We start from the raw sequence: 17,852 nt of genomic DNA, 5'->3' as shown, positions 1-17,852 counted from the left end.
TACTTAATAATATTTTCAACTTAGATGGGTTGAAGAGCATTTGTAATGTATAAAATATGCAGTCATTTACTCTATGTGGTAATCTTGCTTTTGTTGACTAGAAGTCAGATTATGGCAAATCCTAATATATATATGTTAAACTTCACTGGCTAGTTAATGCTTGGCTAGGCGGTTGATTTACCAACTCATTCTTCCATTTATATGAAGCAAGTAAGTTCAAGATTAACCTCAACACAATAAGGTAGGCAGCAAAAAACTACAAACTCTAAATTAGAAGCTATAGTGTTTTTACTAAGCTACACCTACTTAGCCAATCTTTGTGAGATTTGGTGATACTGACAATGCAATCAGAATGAAGATGAATAAAAAGAAAACAAAGATAGAGAAGAATGTTTATGACTTTGAGACTGTGAGTAGAAGGTGATTAATGCATTTAGACGAGATAGACAGGAAAAGATACTCAGCAACATCTAAAAGTGATACAGAAAATGTGTCATGACAGAATCAAGAATAATACTTGCTGAGTTACACCAAGCTAGGAGATTACAAAACCCTCCTGCACTATTACTAAGAATGTGGCTTTTAATAACACACACTAACCAATACAACCAATTTCCAAATAGCATATGCTGAAAAATATTGAGCAAAACTTGCACTAGCTCAATCTTAAAAATAAATGATTGGCAAGTTCTAAATATCGTAAGACAACTGGCTCAGCAAGGACTAAAACTGTAAATCAGTGACCTTTGCATGTGCCGGTGTCTAAAGGAGTATTCCCACACACACAGTTGCTCACGCTTAGCTCATGTTTGCTGAAGAAATCTGTATCTGAAAATTTAAGCTAAGTTTTTGTTCTGGACAATTAAACTAATTTGAATGTGAATTTCTAATACCACATTTGTTGTGATGAATAAGGTAAACACACATAGAGCATTCTCTCCAAGACACCACGGGGACCTCCAGGCAAACCCAGCCTGAATGACTGCCCACTGTCTAGGTAAGAGTTCAGGATTCTACAATGGGAAACTCTGGCCTACAGACCTCTTCCCTAAAGCCAGACAGAAAAGGGCTTAGACCACTTTTTGGAGACTAATAATTATTTTAAGAAGTCTGAATCATGCCTTAACTAATCACTGGCATTTGGAGAAGCTCTAAACCAGGCTATGGGTTAAATTTAGTGCATTCCAAGGTAGAGCCAACATACCAAGAGAGCACAGGAGAGGCAAGAGGAGAGCATCCTTCACATTTCCTCGGAGTCAGGACTGCATGAGTAGATGATAAAGCAATGCATCTTTTTTTTTTTTTTTTTTAAACATTAGGTTTAATCAAATATTATCTACATACAGCAAAATTTACCCTTTTTAGAGTATAGTTCTGTGAGTTTGACAAATGCATAGTCATGTTTCTACCACCACAATCAAGATATAACACATTTCCACCACCTCCCAAAATTCCCTCATCATGCTTTGTAGTTAATCCCTCGCCATGCCCTAGCCCTCATCACCACTCATCTGTTTTCTATCCCTATAGTTTTGATTTTTCCAGAATGTCATATAAATGGAATCTATAGTATGTAGCCTTTTGAGTGATTTCTTTCACATTCCATCATGTAACTGACAAAGCCAGTGAGACTGGGATGCAACTGCTGAACAGGAAGGGGTAGGAACTGAAGTTGGAGAGGTGGAGGGGGCCAAATCATACAGGAGTTAGTGTGTCATAGCAAATCTTTTTGCATTTTATAGGTGTGATGGGAAGCCACTGGAAGGTTTTGTGTAGTTGAGTAATGTAATCTGATTTATTTTTCACACCTGTAATCCTCACACTTTGGGAGGCTAGGTGGGAGGATTCCCTGAGCCCGGGAGGCTGAGGCTACAGTGAGTTGTGATTGTGACACTGCACTCCAATCCATGTGACAGAGCAAGACAATATGTGAAAGAGATCACAGTAGAACAAAAGTAGAAAAACAGAGGCTAGTTTAGAGACTACTACAATCATCTGGGTTAAAAATGATAGTGACTTAAACTAGAATAGTAAAATTGGGGGCGGTGAGAAGTGGTCAGGTCAGAGACATTATTTAGAGGAAGAGATGCTGGGACAGGGTGTAGCATGTGAGGGGTCTAGGGGTTCAAGGAAAGCTCCAAGGATGGTCTGAGCAACAAAGTAATGGCAGTGACATTCACTGGGACAGAGGAAAAGACAGAGGAAGGAGGAGCAGGCATGGTAGGGAGAGGCAGAGAAAGAGTTCCATAAATTTGGACGTCATCAGCATATAGATGGTACTGAATCCTTCCCCTGATCATTTTGCATATCTGTATCAACTTCTGATAGAGAAATTTCACTTAAGTCTCTGTTCTGTTACCTTTTAATACAGTAAGTGAATGTACCAGATAATATATTTAATCTCCACTAAGTTCCTAGAGTTAATTTTTTTTAAAATAAGAAAATAAGCTATAAGGCTCAAGTCTAGAGACCTCTTCCATTTCTTACCTTCATTTTCTATGCAAGTAAGAACAACCTGAGTTTCATCAGAAGGATCACTTCCAAATTTCACATATTTTTTTTTCTCAGAATACTAATTGTTTGTTCAACTCCATTGGCTCAAATGGATTATGAATAGAAACTATAAAAAATGATTACATTTTTTCTTGCTTTAAAATGTTTCCCTGTTAATTAGTATCATTTACAAATTAATGGGTGAAGAAGGCATTTAGTGGTCCAAGTTTTCCATCTTAGGAGATGAAGTTGATGCTGGTATGGCAAAGGAGTACCTTTTGCTTAGACAGACCCTTGGGTTGGGGAGAGGGTAACATAATGTAGAGAAGCCAGAGGGTGTGAAGTGGAGGTTTACTTTGTGTCTCTTTTCCCCAGGGAGCCTAATTATTTGCACCTTCTAGGCCACTACAACAGTGTTTGACATACGGGATTTTTCCTGCCTGTCATTTATTCCGGCCATTTATTCATCTACCAATTTGACCGTTTATTCATCTACCAATTCATCATCAACACATTTCCTGGAAGTTTCTTTTTTATCTTAAAATTTCATGCACATTCCTAATCTATAACATAGTTGTATTTGCTTTAATATAAAAAGTCTTAATTTATCATTGAGTGCAACTGGCAATCAGTTAGATATAGTATGAGACCACTATGTACAGCTGTGCAGGTATACACTGCACACCTCAATGGGGTACATTCACACTGCAGTTATTGTGGATTTGTTTATTACAAAACTTTTCTGGCAGACAGCAATAAAATGCCTTGAGGAAGAGGCACTGTTTTTTTCTAATCTGTAAAGGTGTCATATGGGTGAAAAGTAGCCCTGAACTTTGAGTACCTTGGCACACAAACTCGGCATAAGCCTGAACCAGCCTCATTATCTTATGTATGAAGAAGCCAAGTCCCCAAGAGGTGAAGAAACAAGGTCCCACAGCTAGTTCAAGGCAAAGCTGCATTTGACCCCAGTCTCCACTGGCACTCCAGTGCTCTTTTACAGTAACATGCCACCTCCGTGGGGGTCGCTCTTTTCAGATGTGTGGGTTACTGATATGCTCTTTCACTTCTTTGCTCAGCCTTAGAAGAGACCTTGGCAAAACAGGTATCCTATGTTGCTTTTGATATTTGCTTCTAACATGAGTGGATCCACAGATAGATATAAAATTAGCTACACTATACTTGCCTAGTATTCAAAGAGGTGAAGTTGCTAGACTGTAAGCTCCATGAGAGCAAGAACCATGTCTGATAGTCTCCTCATGTATCCTTAGCACCTAGCGTACAGTCAATTTACAGTTTATACAAGGAAACGTAATACTTTTCTGTAAGCTAATTTAGGCTATGCTCCTCAGGTTCCTACTGCACTCTCTTCTACAGCTAGAGTATATGTCAATGTAAAAACCTGAGAAGCACTGGAGTGGTCTCTAAGTGGCTTTCCATATTAATATGCTACATTTGTTTATTTTTGGTTGGGCTCATTCAACCTGGGGCAAGAAGATCAGTTATAGAATCATAACACAGCACTGGAATGGATCTTGTAAGTCATCTGATCCAACTCCTTCATTTAACATAACCAGGAAACGCAGTTGCAAGGAGGTAATGGAATCCATCCAGGTAGCTGCAGCAAACCTATGCTATGGTTCATTCCTAAAACTCAGATTTTCTGACCACCAATTACTTGATCTTCCCTAAATATCACAATACTTCCCCACCAACCAACGAATAATGATTGGAAACAGTGTCACAGACATGATGAACTAGAAAGGTGTGTCCTTAAGAATGTTTTCCAAGGTCTTGTTTGAGTTGGATGATGATAAATCATGAGTTTGAGAAGATAGACTACTTATTCTTTCCAAGCAAGAGGCACTACTGAGATAGAAGAAAAGAAGATTAGTTAGGTAAGACTATTAGAAATCCTCAAATGTACTGAAAAATGGATATAATACTGGATTATAGTTGTTCCGTACGTAAATGGTTAATTTAGAAAGCATAATTGATTAGTCATACAGCAAACTATGTATGTCTATTTACTCTGACTCCAAGCCAGAAATTCTATGATCTAGAACATTAAAGTGATGATTATTTTAATGAAAAATACATATTGTCTTGTAAACAGGGTGTATCTCAAGCTACTATCTAAACAATAAAAGGAATTTGTTTACTAAGAAACAATACACTTCTCAGAGTTTTAGCTTATTTCAGAAATAAAACTTAAAATGTAAAAACAACATGGGAACTTCATTTCAATAATATTCCAAGTTACGGGATGAAGTTGATGGTTCTGAAAGTTTACACAACCGTAAACTGTATATATACAGTTTCATATAGAACTGTGTATCAGTCACGTGCTGCATGATGATGTTTTTGGTCAGTAACAGACCACAAATATCATGGTGCTCCCAGAAGATTACAATACCATATTCTTACTGTACTTTTCTATGTTTAAATATACAGATAGCATTGCATTATAATTGCCTACAGTATTCAGCACAGTAATATGCTGTACAGGTTTGTAGCCTGGGAGCAGGAGGTTCTACCATATAGCCTAGGTGTGTGGTTGGCTCTAGCATCCAGGTTTGTGTTAAGGACATTCTGTGATGCTCACACAACAAAATCAACTGATGATACACTTCTCAGAACATATCCTTGTCAATAAGTGACGCATCACAAAACTCTTTTCAACAAAATCAAATGAGTATACTACAGTGGGACTCCAGTGTTATCTATATTGTTTTGTTGACCCTCCCTCTCACATATAACTATTAAAGATAAAAATAACTTGTGGGACAACTATTTCTTTCTTATAAAATAATTCTATATTTAAAATAATAAAGAACTGTGAACAAGAAGCCTAAAATAATTTAAATCTCCTATGATATCAATTTCCCAACACAAATAGTTTTGATTTTTCAAGTCTAGCAGATAGTGCCAGCGAATAATGTATTAGGGAAAGCAAAGCTGCATGTGTGCACATAGCTTCCATTTTGATGGCCTTCCATTTCCGAGCTGGGCCATAACACAGCAAAATGGCAGTGGCATATTATACCTGATCATGGCTGGCTTCAATGGAGCTTCCAATAGCATGGAAAGTCATCTGCACAGGGGCTAATGTCAGACAGGTCACACACTCTTTGTCACTTTGTCTATCACAGTAGTGAACCTATAACAGAACACACGCAATCCACTGAACACCATTTTCAGAGAGGACAAGATGCAATAGATCCTTTTTCAAAGGGTCTAGATTTCAGGAAAATTCAAATAACTTACAAAGAACACACTTTAAATATTTAAAACCTTATTGAAACCTATTAATCCATCTTAAGTCTTTTTGAGGATTTAAGAGAGTTTAGAAAATGCTATACAAAGTGCTTTACATTACAGCTAGTAGAAAAATTCACAACTAAATGCCACACCTATCTTTCAAGTCCAGATTTTTATAATGCATGATCCATAAAGGGCTCAAACATAAGCTTAAATCAAAGTTCATCTGATTCTAATGTAACTTTGTCAACCTGAATTTTCCCTCCTCTTTGACTCCATGTGTATGTGACTGCCATATAATTGGTGGTGACACTCTTCTATTTCTCCAGTATAGTCCCTACAAAATCACTGTTGAATATGTATCACTATATCATATTCTGTTTGAAATTTTGACATTACAATCAAACTGAATTAAATTGAAATGATTTGCAATATGCAGACTAGAATAAATGGTCACAATATTATCTTTCATTTAGTTAAATACAACTAACCATTATTACAACCACATGTAAGACACTTCACATCAGAAGCTGGCTATGTGGGGAAGGGGGAAGAGTGTGAGTCCATCTTCCCATTAAGAAAATTTCCATCTTTCCATTTATCTAGTGTCAAAAAAAAATCCAGGTTGTTAAAATTGTAAACTAATAAAGTAAAAAGAACATCATTTTTGTGATAAAAATTAATGAAAATATGCCTATAGAATAAAATGGGGTTCCTACTCATATTAAACTGGTTTTATTAGCTATAACTTGCTCAATTTGTTAAATGTGTATAGATTTGGGATAAAGGCTTAAGCGAAAGTCTTGAATTTGTGAGGAAGAAAATTAAAACACATACCTGAGTTAGTTCCTTATCTTGAGTTTTATTCTAATTGCTGCATAATGTCCATATATTTTTATTGCAGGATATGGCCTTCATTTATTTTGTCATGTATAATACAGATCTGACTGAAAATTACAACAATATGAGTCCTAGTCCAATGGTTTAATAATTCAAGTTTTTTTAAACCACCAGGGTTGTTAAGAATGGCCATCAGTTTCCCTGGAGGTAGGGAAACTTCCTCCTGGGAATCTATAAAAGAAGTTTAGAGCTCAAATCAAGTCAATATAAAAGCCTTATTCCCAAAGTACTATAAAGATTTTGTTATAAAAAATAGTTTTACCAAGTTAGCCTTGGGGAAAAAGATTTGACGACAGTTCTAATTCATCGCACTACACTTCCTGAGCATAGTAAAAGCTCAGTCAATGTATATGAGTTCAAGAATGTGGAAGTGTTGTTTACTATGCAGCAACTAGGTATGAAGGGGAAAAATGAAACATCACATAACAAGTTTATGTAAAAGCCAATAAATGCTGACACTATAATAGCGACAGTTCACAACCATTTATGGTATGGTTAAACTATTATGTCTGATATAGTGCTATTATAAAACATGCTCTTTTAAAATTTAATAAAATATAGTTACACTTTCGACACCGAGAGTTGTATGAAAGATATGACAATCCCCTAAATATACGGTGACACTAAACACTTATATGTCAGCTGACTTACTGCCACTCTATTCTTTCTCCTAGAGAAATGAAAATTAGAAACAACAAAAATAGGACAATTCTAGTCAAAAAAATAAACTTTAAACTTTGTTTCCATTGGTGACTCAGATACCATTCTTGACAGAGATAACTTTTCTCCTAATTGTATGCAATTCACTGTGAAGCCTGCAAGTACCTAATAAAATACTGTGTCCTGTGGACATTCAGTATTAGTGTGTTTACATGAATAACTCATATATGAAAGATCGACGTAAAGGTGCAAGTTAGCACACAGCTCCAAAGATGTCACAGCACCCAGTGATGTGACAGAGACTGCCAGTTGTCCTCCAAGATTCTTCCACAGTAATTCTTAGGCACTTAGATACTCGGAATAAAGACCATATTTTCCAGACTCCCTTGCTGGCCATATAACTAAGTAGACTGGAAATGAAAGAATTATGCAGCAGCTTCCTGGAAACTTTTAAAAGAGATTTTAGGTGTGTGTCTTTTGCTCTTCTTTACCGATTTTACCAACCTGCTGTTTGGAGTATAGATATTATCATCCTGTCCATGAGGACAAGGACCAAAACCTACATGAGAGTAGTAAGTTGGAAGGAACCTGGGTCCATCAGGACTTCATGGAAAAGAACCATCATGCCAGCTGTAGCCTGCAAGCTTATGGACCTTTAAGTGACCAAAAAATAATCTCTATATTAAGTCAATGGGCTTTTTATCACTCACAAAGGAACATAATCTCAGTGAGATTTTTTTCCTTTTGGCCCAGAATTGACACCAAGACCCACGGGCAAAACCAAAAGAAGCTGCCAACATTTAGGGCCAGGCCTTCCCCCAAACCCCCTCGTAAAAGTCAGTACAATTGATCTAATCACAAAGCACACAGAGGAACAATGAATGGGGAGGTGCATCAGGAGGGAATCATCTGGAATGTCAGCCTGATGAGAAATACAGTATTTCCAGTGAGTGGGTAGCTCTAAGAGAATAGCTGATAGTGAGTGGGAATACCTGCATGAAGGGGAGGCTGACATTTCACTCCCTGGTGGGAGGCTTGCTGAGAATCAAAACTGTAGGCCCCCTTTGAAAAGAAATTTTGACCGAGTTTGCTGCATGTCCCTGGCAGTTTAGAAGCATATGAAAATATAGAAACTAGGCTTGGAGATATCTGAGACCTTACTGAAGGAGTCCCAGGTAGGTAGTATACCAGAAAAAACAAAAAAATAAAGGAAGATATGATCACTTCCTATCTCCATGGCCCTTGAACAGCATGAAAGAATCCCAGCAGAAGCCAAGGGGCTACTCAGACCAGCCAAAGTAACACTCAGCAACAGAGGAGGTCAGAACACAGACCACTGGGAAAGTCCAAAGGAAACATGGCTGTCCCTCAGGGCCAGAGGGGGCCACTGACTCAAGAGATGTGGACATGGTGTACCTGGAAAGGCACAGTGGAGGCCACCAGAAGCGGATGAAACCAGGATGAGTAGCAGCTTCCTCTACCCTGATCACCCTGTAAGCTTCAAGAGCAGGAAGGCCATGAAATAGAGGTCTAGTGTGCAGGAAGGTGTCTCAGGGCCAGGTTAAGCTCCCAGCCCACCAACCACAAATGAGAGATGCTGGAGTGATAGGAGGAGTGAAAGCGATCAATATATACTCCCCCCGCTCTAAGTCTCTTGAGCTAAAATGAATGGCTTGCAATGGAGGATGTCAACTTGGGGTTTACACTGATGCATTAGATTTTTAAAAACTAAAACCTAAAAGCTAGCCAGAAAACTATGGGATTTGCCAAAGATATTACAAAGGAACATGAATTGGAGCTATGACAGGGCACAGAGGAAGGTGGTAACTGGAGAAATACAAAATCATTCTGTGTTATATCCCCACTGCATTAAGACTGCTCAGTAAACCAGATAAAATAAAAATATGTGAGAAAAAACATGAAACTATTGCTTGAGGACCCAAGTTCAAATTAAATGTAATAATATGCCAATAAAAGACCTTAAGAAAAAGTCACATTTTACATCCTCAACCAATGACTCATAAAAACAAGTTAAATATGGCTTTATTCAGGCATACATTTTTTCCTCTTGAAAATAAAAATATCAGTGTTCATGAAATTGTGAATTTAAAAAAATATGTGAATGACATTTTGAAATTCACCCTTCTAAGTCTAAAAATGCTTCTTATGATTCAAAGCATTTGCAGGAACCAGGAATCTTATAACACTATGCTAAAATAATTAGGGCAATAAAATTCCATTCATTGTGTCTGTAACACACAAATCTTCAGAACTGACTGGGTAAACTCTTTCTGCTAGAACAAAGCAGTGTGTTTCTACAAATGTGGCCCTAAAAACTCCGATACACAATGTCACAGGACCTTGATTTTGATGAAAGAAAAATGAATAAAGGTAATTATAGAAAGTTACAAAACAGTAATCACTCTATGTTTTGCACACCAACAACAAAATCCTAAGGCCCCTCAAACTGACTTAACAGACCTCCTTCCCTGCCCCGAGTCAAAGAGGACCTCAAAGAAATACAAAAAACTGAATTCGCAGCCATGACAGAAATGGGGGTTGGATATGTGCAGTCATCTTAGGCACAACTAACCAACATTAACACTGAAATAGAGATCGTAAGACTGATGAAACATATTCTTTGTGGCCGTAAGATACTAAGTTCCAAACTGACTCTGGCATAGCATCACACGACAGATAGCAGACCCTGAAGGAAATCAAAATATTTCACCTCTATCTACATTTATCTGACATACTTTTAAATGGCCCTGCAAAGCAGTCTCTTGTGGGGGAAACACATCTGTAGAGAATCTCCATCAATGTGGCCAAGCCTCCCCTTTTTAGGCCTTTCCTGGGTCTAAGAGATTAAATGAGAATCTGGGCTGAGGATGGTGGCTCACACCTGTAATCCCAGTGCTTTCAGAGGCCAATGGGGGAGGTTCCCTTGTGAGACCAACCTGGGCAACACAGAGAGACCCTATTTCTACAAAAAAAAATTTTTTTTTATTAGCTGGGTGTAGTGCCCAGGAGTTTGAGGCTGCAGTGAGCCATAACTGCACCACTGCACTCCAGCCTGGGTGACAAGAGCGAGACCCTGTCTCAAAAGTATAACAAATTTAAAAAATGAGAGTTCAACAACTTTAAGGTCTGAAAAGAGACATTTACCATCTATTCGCTCTGAAGGCTGTTACCTATGAGGCTTCATCTATGTAAAAAGAACCCTGGCCTCCACAACCATTCCCTTTATATAAGCATTTATTTCTAAACTGAATTCAAGTCTTTAGACAAGGCTTAACTCTTTCAACCAATTGCCAATCAGAAAATCTTTGAATCTACCTATGACCTGTAAGCCACTCACCTCCTCTGCTCCCCACCCAGCCCCTCCACAGCTTCAACACATTCTGTCTTCTTAGGTTGAACCAATATACACCTTCCAAGTATTGATTTGGTTTTACCTATAATTCCTGTCTCCCTAAAATGTAACTCCAGTGCCTAGGGCACACTTTCTCAGGACCTCTTGAGACTGTTCCCTGGCTCTGGTCACTCACTGGCTCAGAATAAACTTCTTTAAAAATACTTCAGATTTTGGTTTTTCTGCCAACAATTTATTTTTTATGAATTATATCATTTTGCTGCCTTTGGTATGCTTACATGTGAGCAACCAATCTTGATTTTTATAATGTTGTAGAGTTTCTTCTGGATTTACAAAACTACTATAAATTGATATTTTGTTTCTCATGACTTTACAAAAACTATTCCACTGAAAGGTGAGTTATAAATTTCAATATATCAATTAAATAAGATGACTTTCTTTGAAATTTGCAAATCTATAATTTTTAAGATAAGTTTTCTAGTTTGATTTGTAATCTCATAAACCTAGAAGAGATACTATACTTGAGATGCTATACTAAGTTTCCTAGTTTGATATGTACTCTTCTAAACCCAGATGAGATACTGTACTTGTGCATTTTGATATTGACTTTACCAGTCTAAAGACTTCCTTTTTCTCTGAAGAGAAAATCAGGAAGTATTCATAGAATCACTTCAAATATTCATAGAATTTTGAGAAATAGACCAGGCACTGTGGTTCACACTTGTAATCCCACCACTTTGGGAAGCCAAGGTGACAGAATTGCTTGAAGCCAGGAGTTTGCAACCAGCCTGGGCAACATACAGAGATGAGACTCTGTCTTTATTTAAATGAATGAATGAATGAATGAATGTCTTAAAATAAATTACATAAAAAGCTAGGTGTGTGAATTTTTTTCATGCTGGTTTAAAAATATGAGAGACCCATTCAAATAAAAATCTAAATTTCCTACCCACACCTCTGAAAAGAAGTTAAATCTAACTATTTCCTGCAGGGCTAAAAGTCCTTGATGTTGCAGGACTACTAAATATTTTACTAATCTCAGCAGAGACCTGGGCTAACTGCTTGTCTGTCAGATGTTTTTAATGGCTACCCTCTATGGAACAGAAGAAATGAGGAGGGTATGAAAAAGACCTATGTTGAAAGAAAGTTGCTTCTTAGATCATTAAGGAACTATAAAGGCCTGTATAGTCATATGTGATATATAGCATAATCACTGTGTTAAAAAAACATATATTTGATTAGTACATCTCAGATTCATTAGCCATGGAGTTGACTTCACAGCAGTAGGTAGCAATTCCACTGTAGCTACTGCACAGAAGCCCTGCACAGAGGAGTACAGGCAGCAAGGAGCTGAAAAGTGACAGTTTAACACTAAATCTTAGGAGATTCAAAACATGCTTGATTCTCGCAGCATCTGAACCCCAGCTGTACAAAAGACCTAAATCTTTATTAACACAAAATAGCACGTTCTTGGCAAGACACAGAGCAGCCTTCTTTCATAAATATCGACCTAAATAAGTAGATTAAGTTGGTTTTAAAACTCTCTTAACTATCACTTTTTTTGGATCACTTGATGACATGTAAATTATTGTATTTATTTGAGTTAACTACAGTCAACAGTACAAATCTACATTATGTTAGTTTTATTTGTAACTAATGAATTAACGTATAATAAGTAAACAAAATTAGTTTATCCATGGAAAGTATATAGAACTGTAGCTGGGTCATGATTAGCATTAATAATAAATATCAGATAATCTTATTATAACACATCCATTCATAACGCAATAAATGACAAGATATATAATTGAGAGTAATATTAATGAGAATATCTGTTACTGTCTCTTCAGTTTTTTTCCCAATCCTTTTCATAACTAACACCATATCCATGCCTTTGTAATAAAAATGTGAACATATATTTAACATGCTCAGTCATGTACCAGTGTTTTAGTTGATACATAACCTGTTTCATTCTAAATGCAATATGCTTGTCACATTAATGCCTCTAAAGGGACAAGAATAAATGAATGAATGAAATCATTTACACAGATTGAGACACAACTTGGAATTATCTTTTCTCTCTTTTAAAATTCCTGTTTTAGATAAGCTTTGAAAATTACATGTTTATATTTGATAATCAAAATCTGGCAGTGATATACGAAGATTTATTATTTAGTATAAGCCAGGGATAAAAATTGTCTAACAAATGCAACAGATGTGTTGTCAGCATTGTTTAGTGGTATAATAACATTCTTACTCTAAGTGACAAGCATGTACATGACAAAAATCCTAAATGTTTGCTCTTTGCTTTTTAGTTTCTGTTAACCATGCTAGGGAAGGTCTAGGGAGACAGCCTATTAGGACATAAATTACACTTACACACACATACACAAACAATTATTTTACTTTTACATTTCCATCAAAAGAAAATGCTAAGTGATTTTTTTTTTTTTTTTTTTTTNGTGGGACTCATACATATATATGTAATCCAGTATGTTTTTTCTCCTGTTACTCTGCTTTATGTCAGTTTAATTTATAGCACAGTCACAGAACAGAGAAAGGTGGAGGGAAGTCATTTTTTCCCTCTCCAACACCTGATTTTAGAATGATACAGGCATTTTTATTTTAGTGTGAATATATATATATATATATATATTTTTTTTTTTTAATAAGACAAGGTTTCACCATGTTGGTCATGCTGGTCTTGAACTTCTGACCTCGTGATCCGCCCGCCTCGGCCTCCCAAAGTGCTGAGATTACAGGTGTGAGCCACCACACCCTGCCAATACTAAGTGATTTTTAACAGTCAGCTTCATGTATACCAGAAAAGGAACTTCCCTCTTTTACATATGTAAATGAATGTATATGGCTATGTCAAAACATGAGTGCATACTGCAAAAGAAGCCACATTAAAAGGGCTTTATAAGAACTAACCTTTTAATAAGAAAAATTCTTTTCAACATTAAAGGAAAATTACAGCTATATAGGCAGTCAGTACACCATCAAACTAATACAAAATCTTCTCTCAATGGGGCAAACTCTACTATTTCTAATGTTTTAGAACTCTATTGTATTGAATATCACTTCAAAAAATAGGTATCAAAGCCAAGACCTTACAAATTTTACTATATACTGGCTTAATTAATAATAGCATTTTTTTTTTTTTTGCAAAAATATTTTAATATGGAATCACAGATTTTTTTTCTACTCAGGAATAATAGATTTTTCAAAATGTATAATATATATTTGAATTTAAAATACAGTTACATTTATAATGACAGACTATTTATGATTTCCACATCCAAACAAGATGAGATAGATTTACTTTTCCCTATTTTTCCTGTTTAACTACAAGTAAAAGCTCTGGACGTTATACATAAAATAAGCATAAGAGGATTCAGAAATGTGGAGAGAAGGAGTAAGGCTAGCTGGGGTCTTTGGGACCCAAGGAATAATATACAGTGTTGAATTCCTGGGTTTTCTTTTTGCTTCACATATCCTGAGCTAGGTACTAGAAAAGCCAGCAACTTGAAAATGGCAATGGGTATAGAGGGAAAAAAAAAATCCTAAGAAAGTCTGCTCTTTCTAACCAAAAAACCAGAAAAATAATACAACAAGATAGAAATCTTTTAGACAGTAACTGCCTTACTCCAGGCAAACACCATGGAAAATAATGGCAGATTCACTTCCATCCCCAATAGCAAAAGTCAGTTTGGAGGCCTACACTTTCACCCTTGCCAGATTGTAATGAGGTGACCCAATTTCCTTGCTAAAGTTGTGACAGAGATGGCCAAATGGGTAATCAGGACTTTCATCCCTGTTGGATCCCTGGACAGTCACCTCTACCTGGCAATGATGGGGCATCCTACTCCTCCATGTCAGGGCAGGCATGGTGGAAGATCAGGACTTTCACCACCACCTAGCTAGGGCGATATCTCTCCCTCCCAAGATGTCAACAGAGGCTACGTGGAAAATGTGAACTTCCAGTAACAAGGCAGTACCCCTATTTCCTAACTGGTATAATGTCAGAGGAGGCTTATTGAAACGGAAGTTTTAGGAACATAGTACTCAAAATGTCCAAAATTTAGCAGAAAATCACCCTTATACCAAGAACCAGAATAATCCCAACTTGAATGAGAAAAGGCAATCATCAGATGCCAATAAGATTTCACAGATGACAGGCTTATCTGACAAGTATTTAAAGTAACCATCATAAAAATGTTTAAATAAGCAATTATACACACACTCTTGAAACAGATTTAGAAAAACAGTCTCACCAAAGAAATACAAGGTAACTCAGTAGATGGGCTTAATAGCAAAATGGAGAAAACAGAGGAAAGTGTCAGTGAACTTGAAGATAGAAAAATATAAACTCCAAAAAAGACTGAGAAAAGAAAAACACAGCTTCAAGGGTCTATGAGATCATAACAAACAATATCATACTTGTGTTATCAGAGTCCCAGAAGGAGAAGAGATAATGAGTGGGACTGAAAAAAATTCAAAAAAATAACGGCTTAAAATTTACCCAGTTTTGGTAAAATATAAACCTACACCTTTAGGAGGCTGGGTAAGCCCCAACAGGATAAAAACAAACAAACTGATGCACAGTCAAACTTCTGAAAATTAAAAGCTAAGAAAAATCTTGAAAGAAGTGAGAGAGAAACAACTCCTGACCTACAGAAGTAAAAGAACAGTAGTTTCTCAACAGAAACTACAAATGCCAGAAGGAACTGGAGGAACTGGCATAATGTTTTCAAATGTTGAAAGAACTGTCAGCCCAGATTTTAATATCCAGAAAAAATATCCTTGAGAAAGGAAGAAAAACCCAAAACATTCTCAAATACAAAGAAACAGTTTGTCACAAGCATACCTATCCTGAAACAATGGCTAAAATTAAGTTACTGAAACAGAAAGAAAATGATAAAAGCAGGAAGAACAAACACAAAAAAGTGTATGACTATTGGTAAATACAATAGGTTTTCCTTCTCTTTTTGAAGTTTCTAAATTATATTTGACATTTGAAGCAAACATTATAGCACTGTTTAATGTGGTTCTAAAAGCACGCAGAGGCAATATGTTATAAAGAGTCACATAAAGAGGGCTAAGATGAGCACAGGATATCACTTCCATGATAGTCTTACCAAAAATGCACAAACTCAATCTAATCATTTGAAAACATCAGGGGAACTCAAATTCAAGAATATTTTACAAAAGAAGTGATCGATTTTCTTCAAAAGGGTTAAGATTATGAAAGACTGAAGAACTGATACTTGACTGGAAGAGACTTGAGAGACATGATGACTAAATGCAATGTGGATCCTAGACTGGATTCTGGACCAGAAAAAGGACCTTAGTAGAAAAGCTGACAAAATTTTAATAATATCTGTACATTAGTTAAGAGTATTATATCATTTTAAATTTCCTGGTACTGATAATTTTACTGTGGTAATGTAACTAGTTACAAGAAAGTCAGCACTATTTTTTTTTACTTTTTTGAAAGTTTAAAATCCCTTTTTAAGGGCCATTTACAATATGAAATAAAATAATTAGTGCTATGAATTAAGGAGATTTGAAGGTAGCCAAGAGCCTATTAAGAATAGATAATAAACAAGTTTTTCTTTCCATGCCAGAATTTTATATTACAAGAGTCTTAAAACAATGAGAAAAGGGAATTTGTGGGGACTAAATTTTCTCTTAATTAGAAAAACAAAGTAAATGAAGCAATGTGGTACTGTCTAACTCTGATATGGAAAAGAAAACGGATGAAGAAAAAGTTTCTAGTATAAAGGCCTGGAAACCTGTAATATCAAAAGCTTCAAGAAAAAGGGGAGTAAAAGCTTTCTCCTTAAGTCAGAGTTTTAGAGGAAAAGAGATAATAACATAGGCCAATGCATGAGAATCATAGTAATGGGGACCAAGAAACTTGAACCAAGAAACATCTACACATGCTACTTGGTTTGCAAAAGAAATAAGTTGGTGCTTAAGCTACATATTCAAACTGGTAGCAAATACTACTACCTATGACAGATTCTTTTTTAGATAGTCCTATTTTTACTCTAGGAAAGCATTTCTAGCACTACCTAAACTTTCTTCCCTATCATTCACTTTACTGCAAAAAGTTTATACTAGGTCAGGCATGGTGGCTCACACCTGTAATCCCAGCACTTTGGGAGCCCAAGGTGGGTGGATCATGAGGTCAAGAGATCAAGACCATCCTGGCCAACATAGTGAAAGCCCATCTCTACTAAAAATACAAACATTAGCTGGGCGTGGGGGCCCGCACCTGTAGTCCCAGCTACTTGGAAGGCTGAGACAGGAGAATCACTTGAACCTGGGAGGCAGAGGTTGCAGTGAGCTGAGATTGCACCACTGCACTCCAGCCTGGGGGACAGAGCAAAACTCTGTCTCAGGAAAAAAAAAAAAAAGTTTGCACTAAAGTCGCCCTAATGGGGAATAATAACCACATAAATATCAACTCTATTAAATTTTTCCATGCAGCATTTGACATCAAATTTGACAGAGTCAGGAGAGACTACTGGCCCAGAAGCTAACCGAAAAGAAAGTCCAAGAAGAAAGTTTGGATTTGAGTCCAGCCAGATTAAGTGCCTCCAAAAATAAAACTCAAAACTATTCAGAGGACTGTAAACCGAATCCAAAGTCTCTATAATGTATCATTCACAAATGTCAGGATGCAATCCAACATTACTTAACCTAGAATAAACAGAAAAAGGTGACTCATACTCAAAAGAAAAGGCAATCAAGACACCAAACTCAATACATCCGCTGTTGAAATTAGGGGGGAACGTGCTGTTTAATGCACCTATGCCAACTATATTTGAGGATGTAAAGGCAAATATATCTGCAATGGATGAATGGATAGAAAATCTCAGCAGAGAAACAGAAACTAATGAAAAGGACCACATATAAATTCTAGAAATGAAATATATAATTATGCAAAGTAAAAAAAAAATACTGGACTAAAGAGACAGAAGTCACTGAACTCATAGGTCAATAGAAATTGTATAATCTGGGCGAGGAGTGGTGGTTTGTGCCTGTAATCCCGGCACTTTGGGAGGCCAAGGCAGGTGGATCTCTTGAGGTGAGGAGCTCAAGACCAGCCTGACCAATATGGTGAAACCCCATCTCTACTAAAAATACAAAAATTAGC

The 17,852-nt window shown here is 36.6% G+C and overlaps 1 protein-coding gene across 2 annotated transcripts in view; it reads right to left on the bottom strand.

Moving 5' to 3' along the window:
* The window catches only part of STAU2 (staufen double-stranded RNA binding protein 2), a 342,311-nt gene that overhangs the window by 100,437 nt on the left and 224,022 nt on the right, over positions 1–17,852 (bottom strand). Inside the window, exon 14 of one of the 2 annotated variants that reach the window (XM_017544235.1) lies at positions 5,537–5,650. The exons of the other annotated variant lie outside the window; for it this stretch is intronic. Within the exon in view, the coding sequence (XP_017399724.1) occupies positions 5,537–5,650 (114 nt within the window). The remainder of the gene's footprint in view (positions 1–5,536; positions 5,651–17,852) is intronic. 2 annotated transcript variants of the gene reach the window in all.

This window comes from Cebus imitator, unplaced genomic scaffold (assembly GCF_001604975.1).
Source record: "Cebus imitator isolate Cc_AM_T3 unplaced genomic scaffold, Cebus_imitator-1.0 Scaffold9, whole genome shotgun sequence".
In the NCBI taxonomy this organism is placed as follows: Eukaryota; Metazoa; Chordata; class Mammalia; order Primates; family Cebidae; genus Cebus; species Cebus imitator.
Note: the sequence above shows the minus strand (reverse complement) of the source record. Positions and strands in the feature narration are given on the sequence as shown.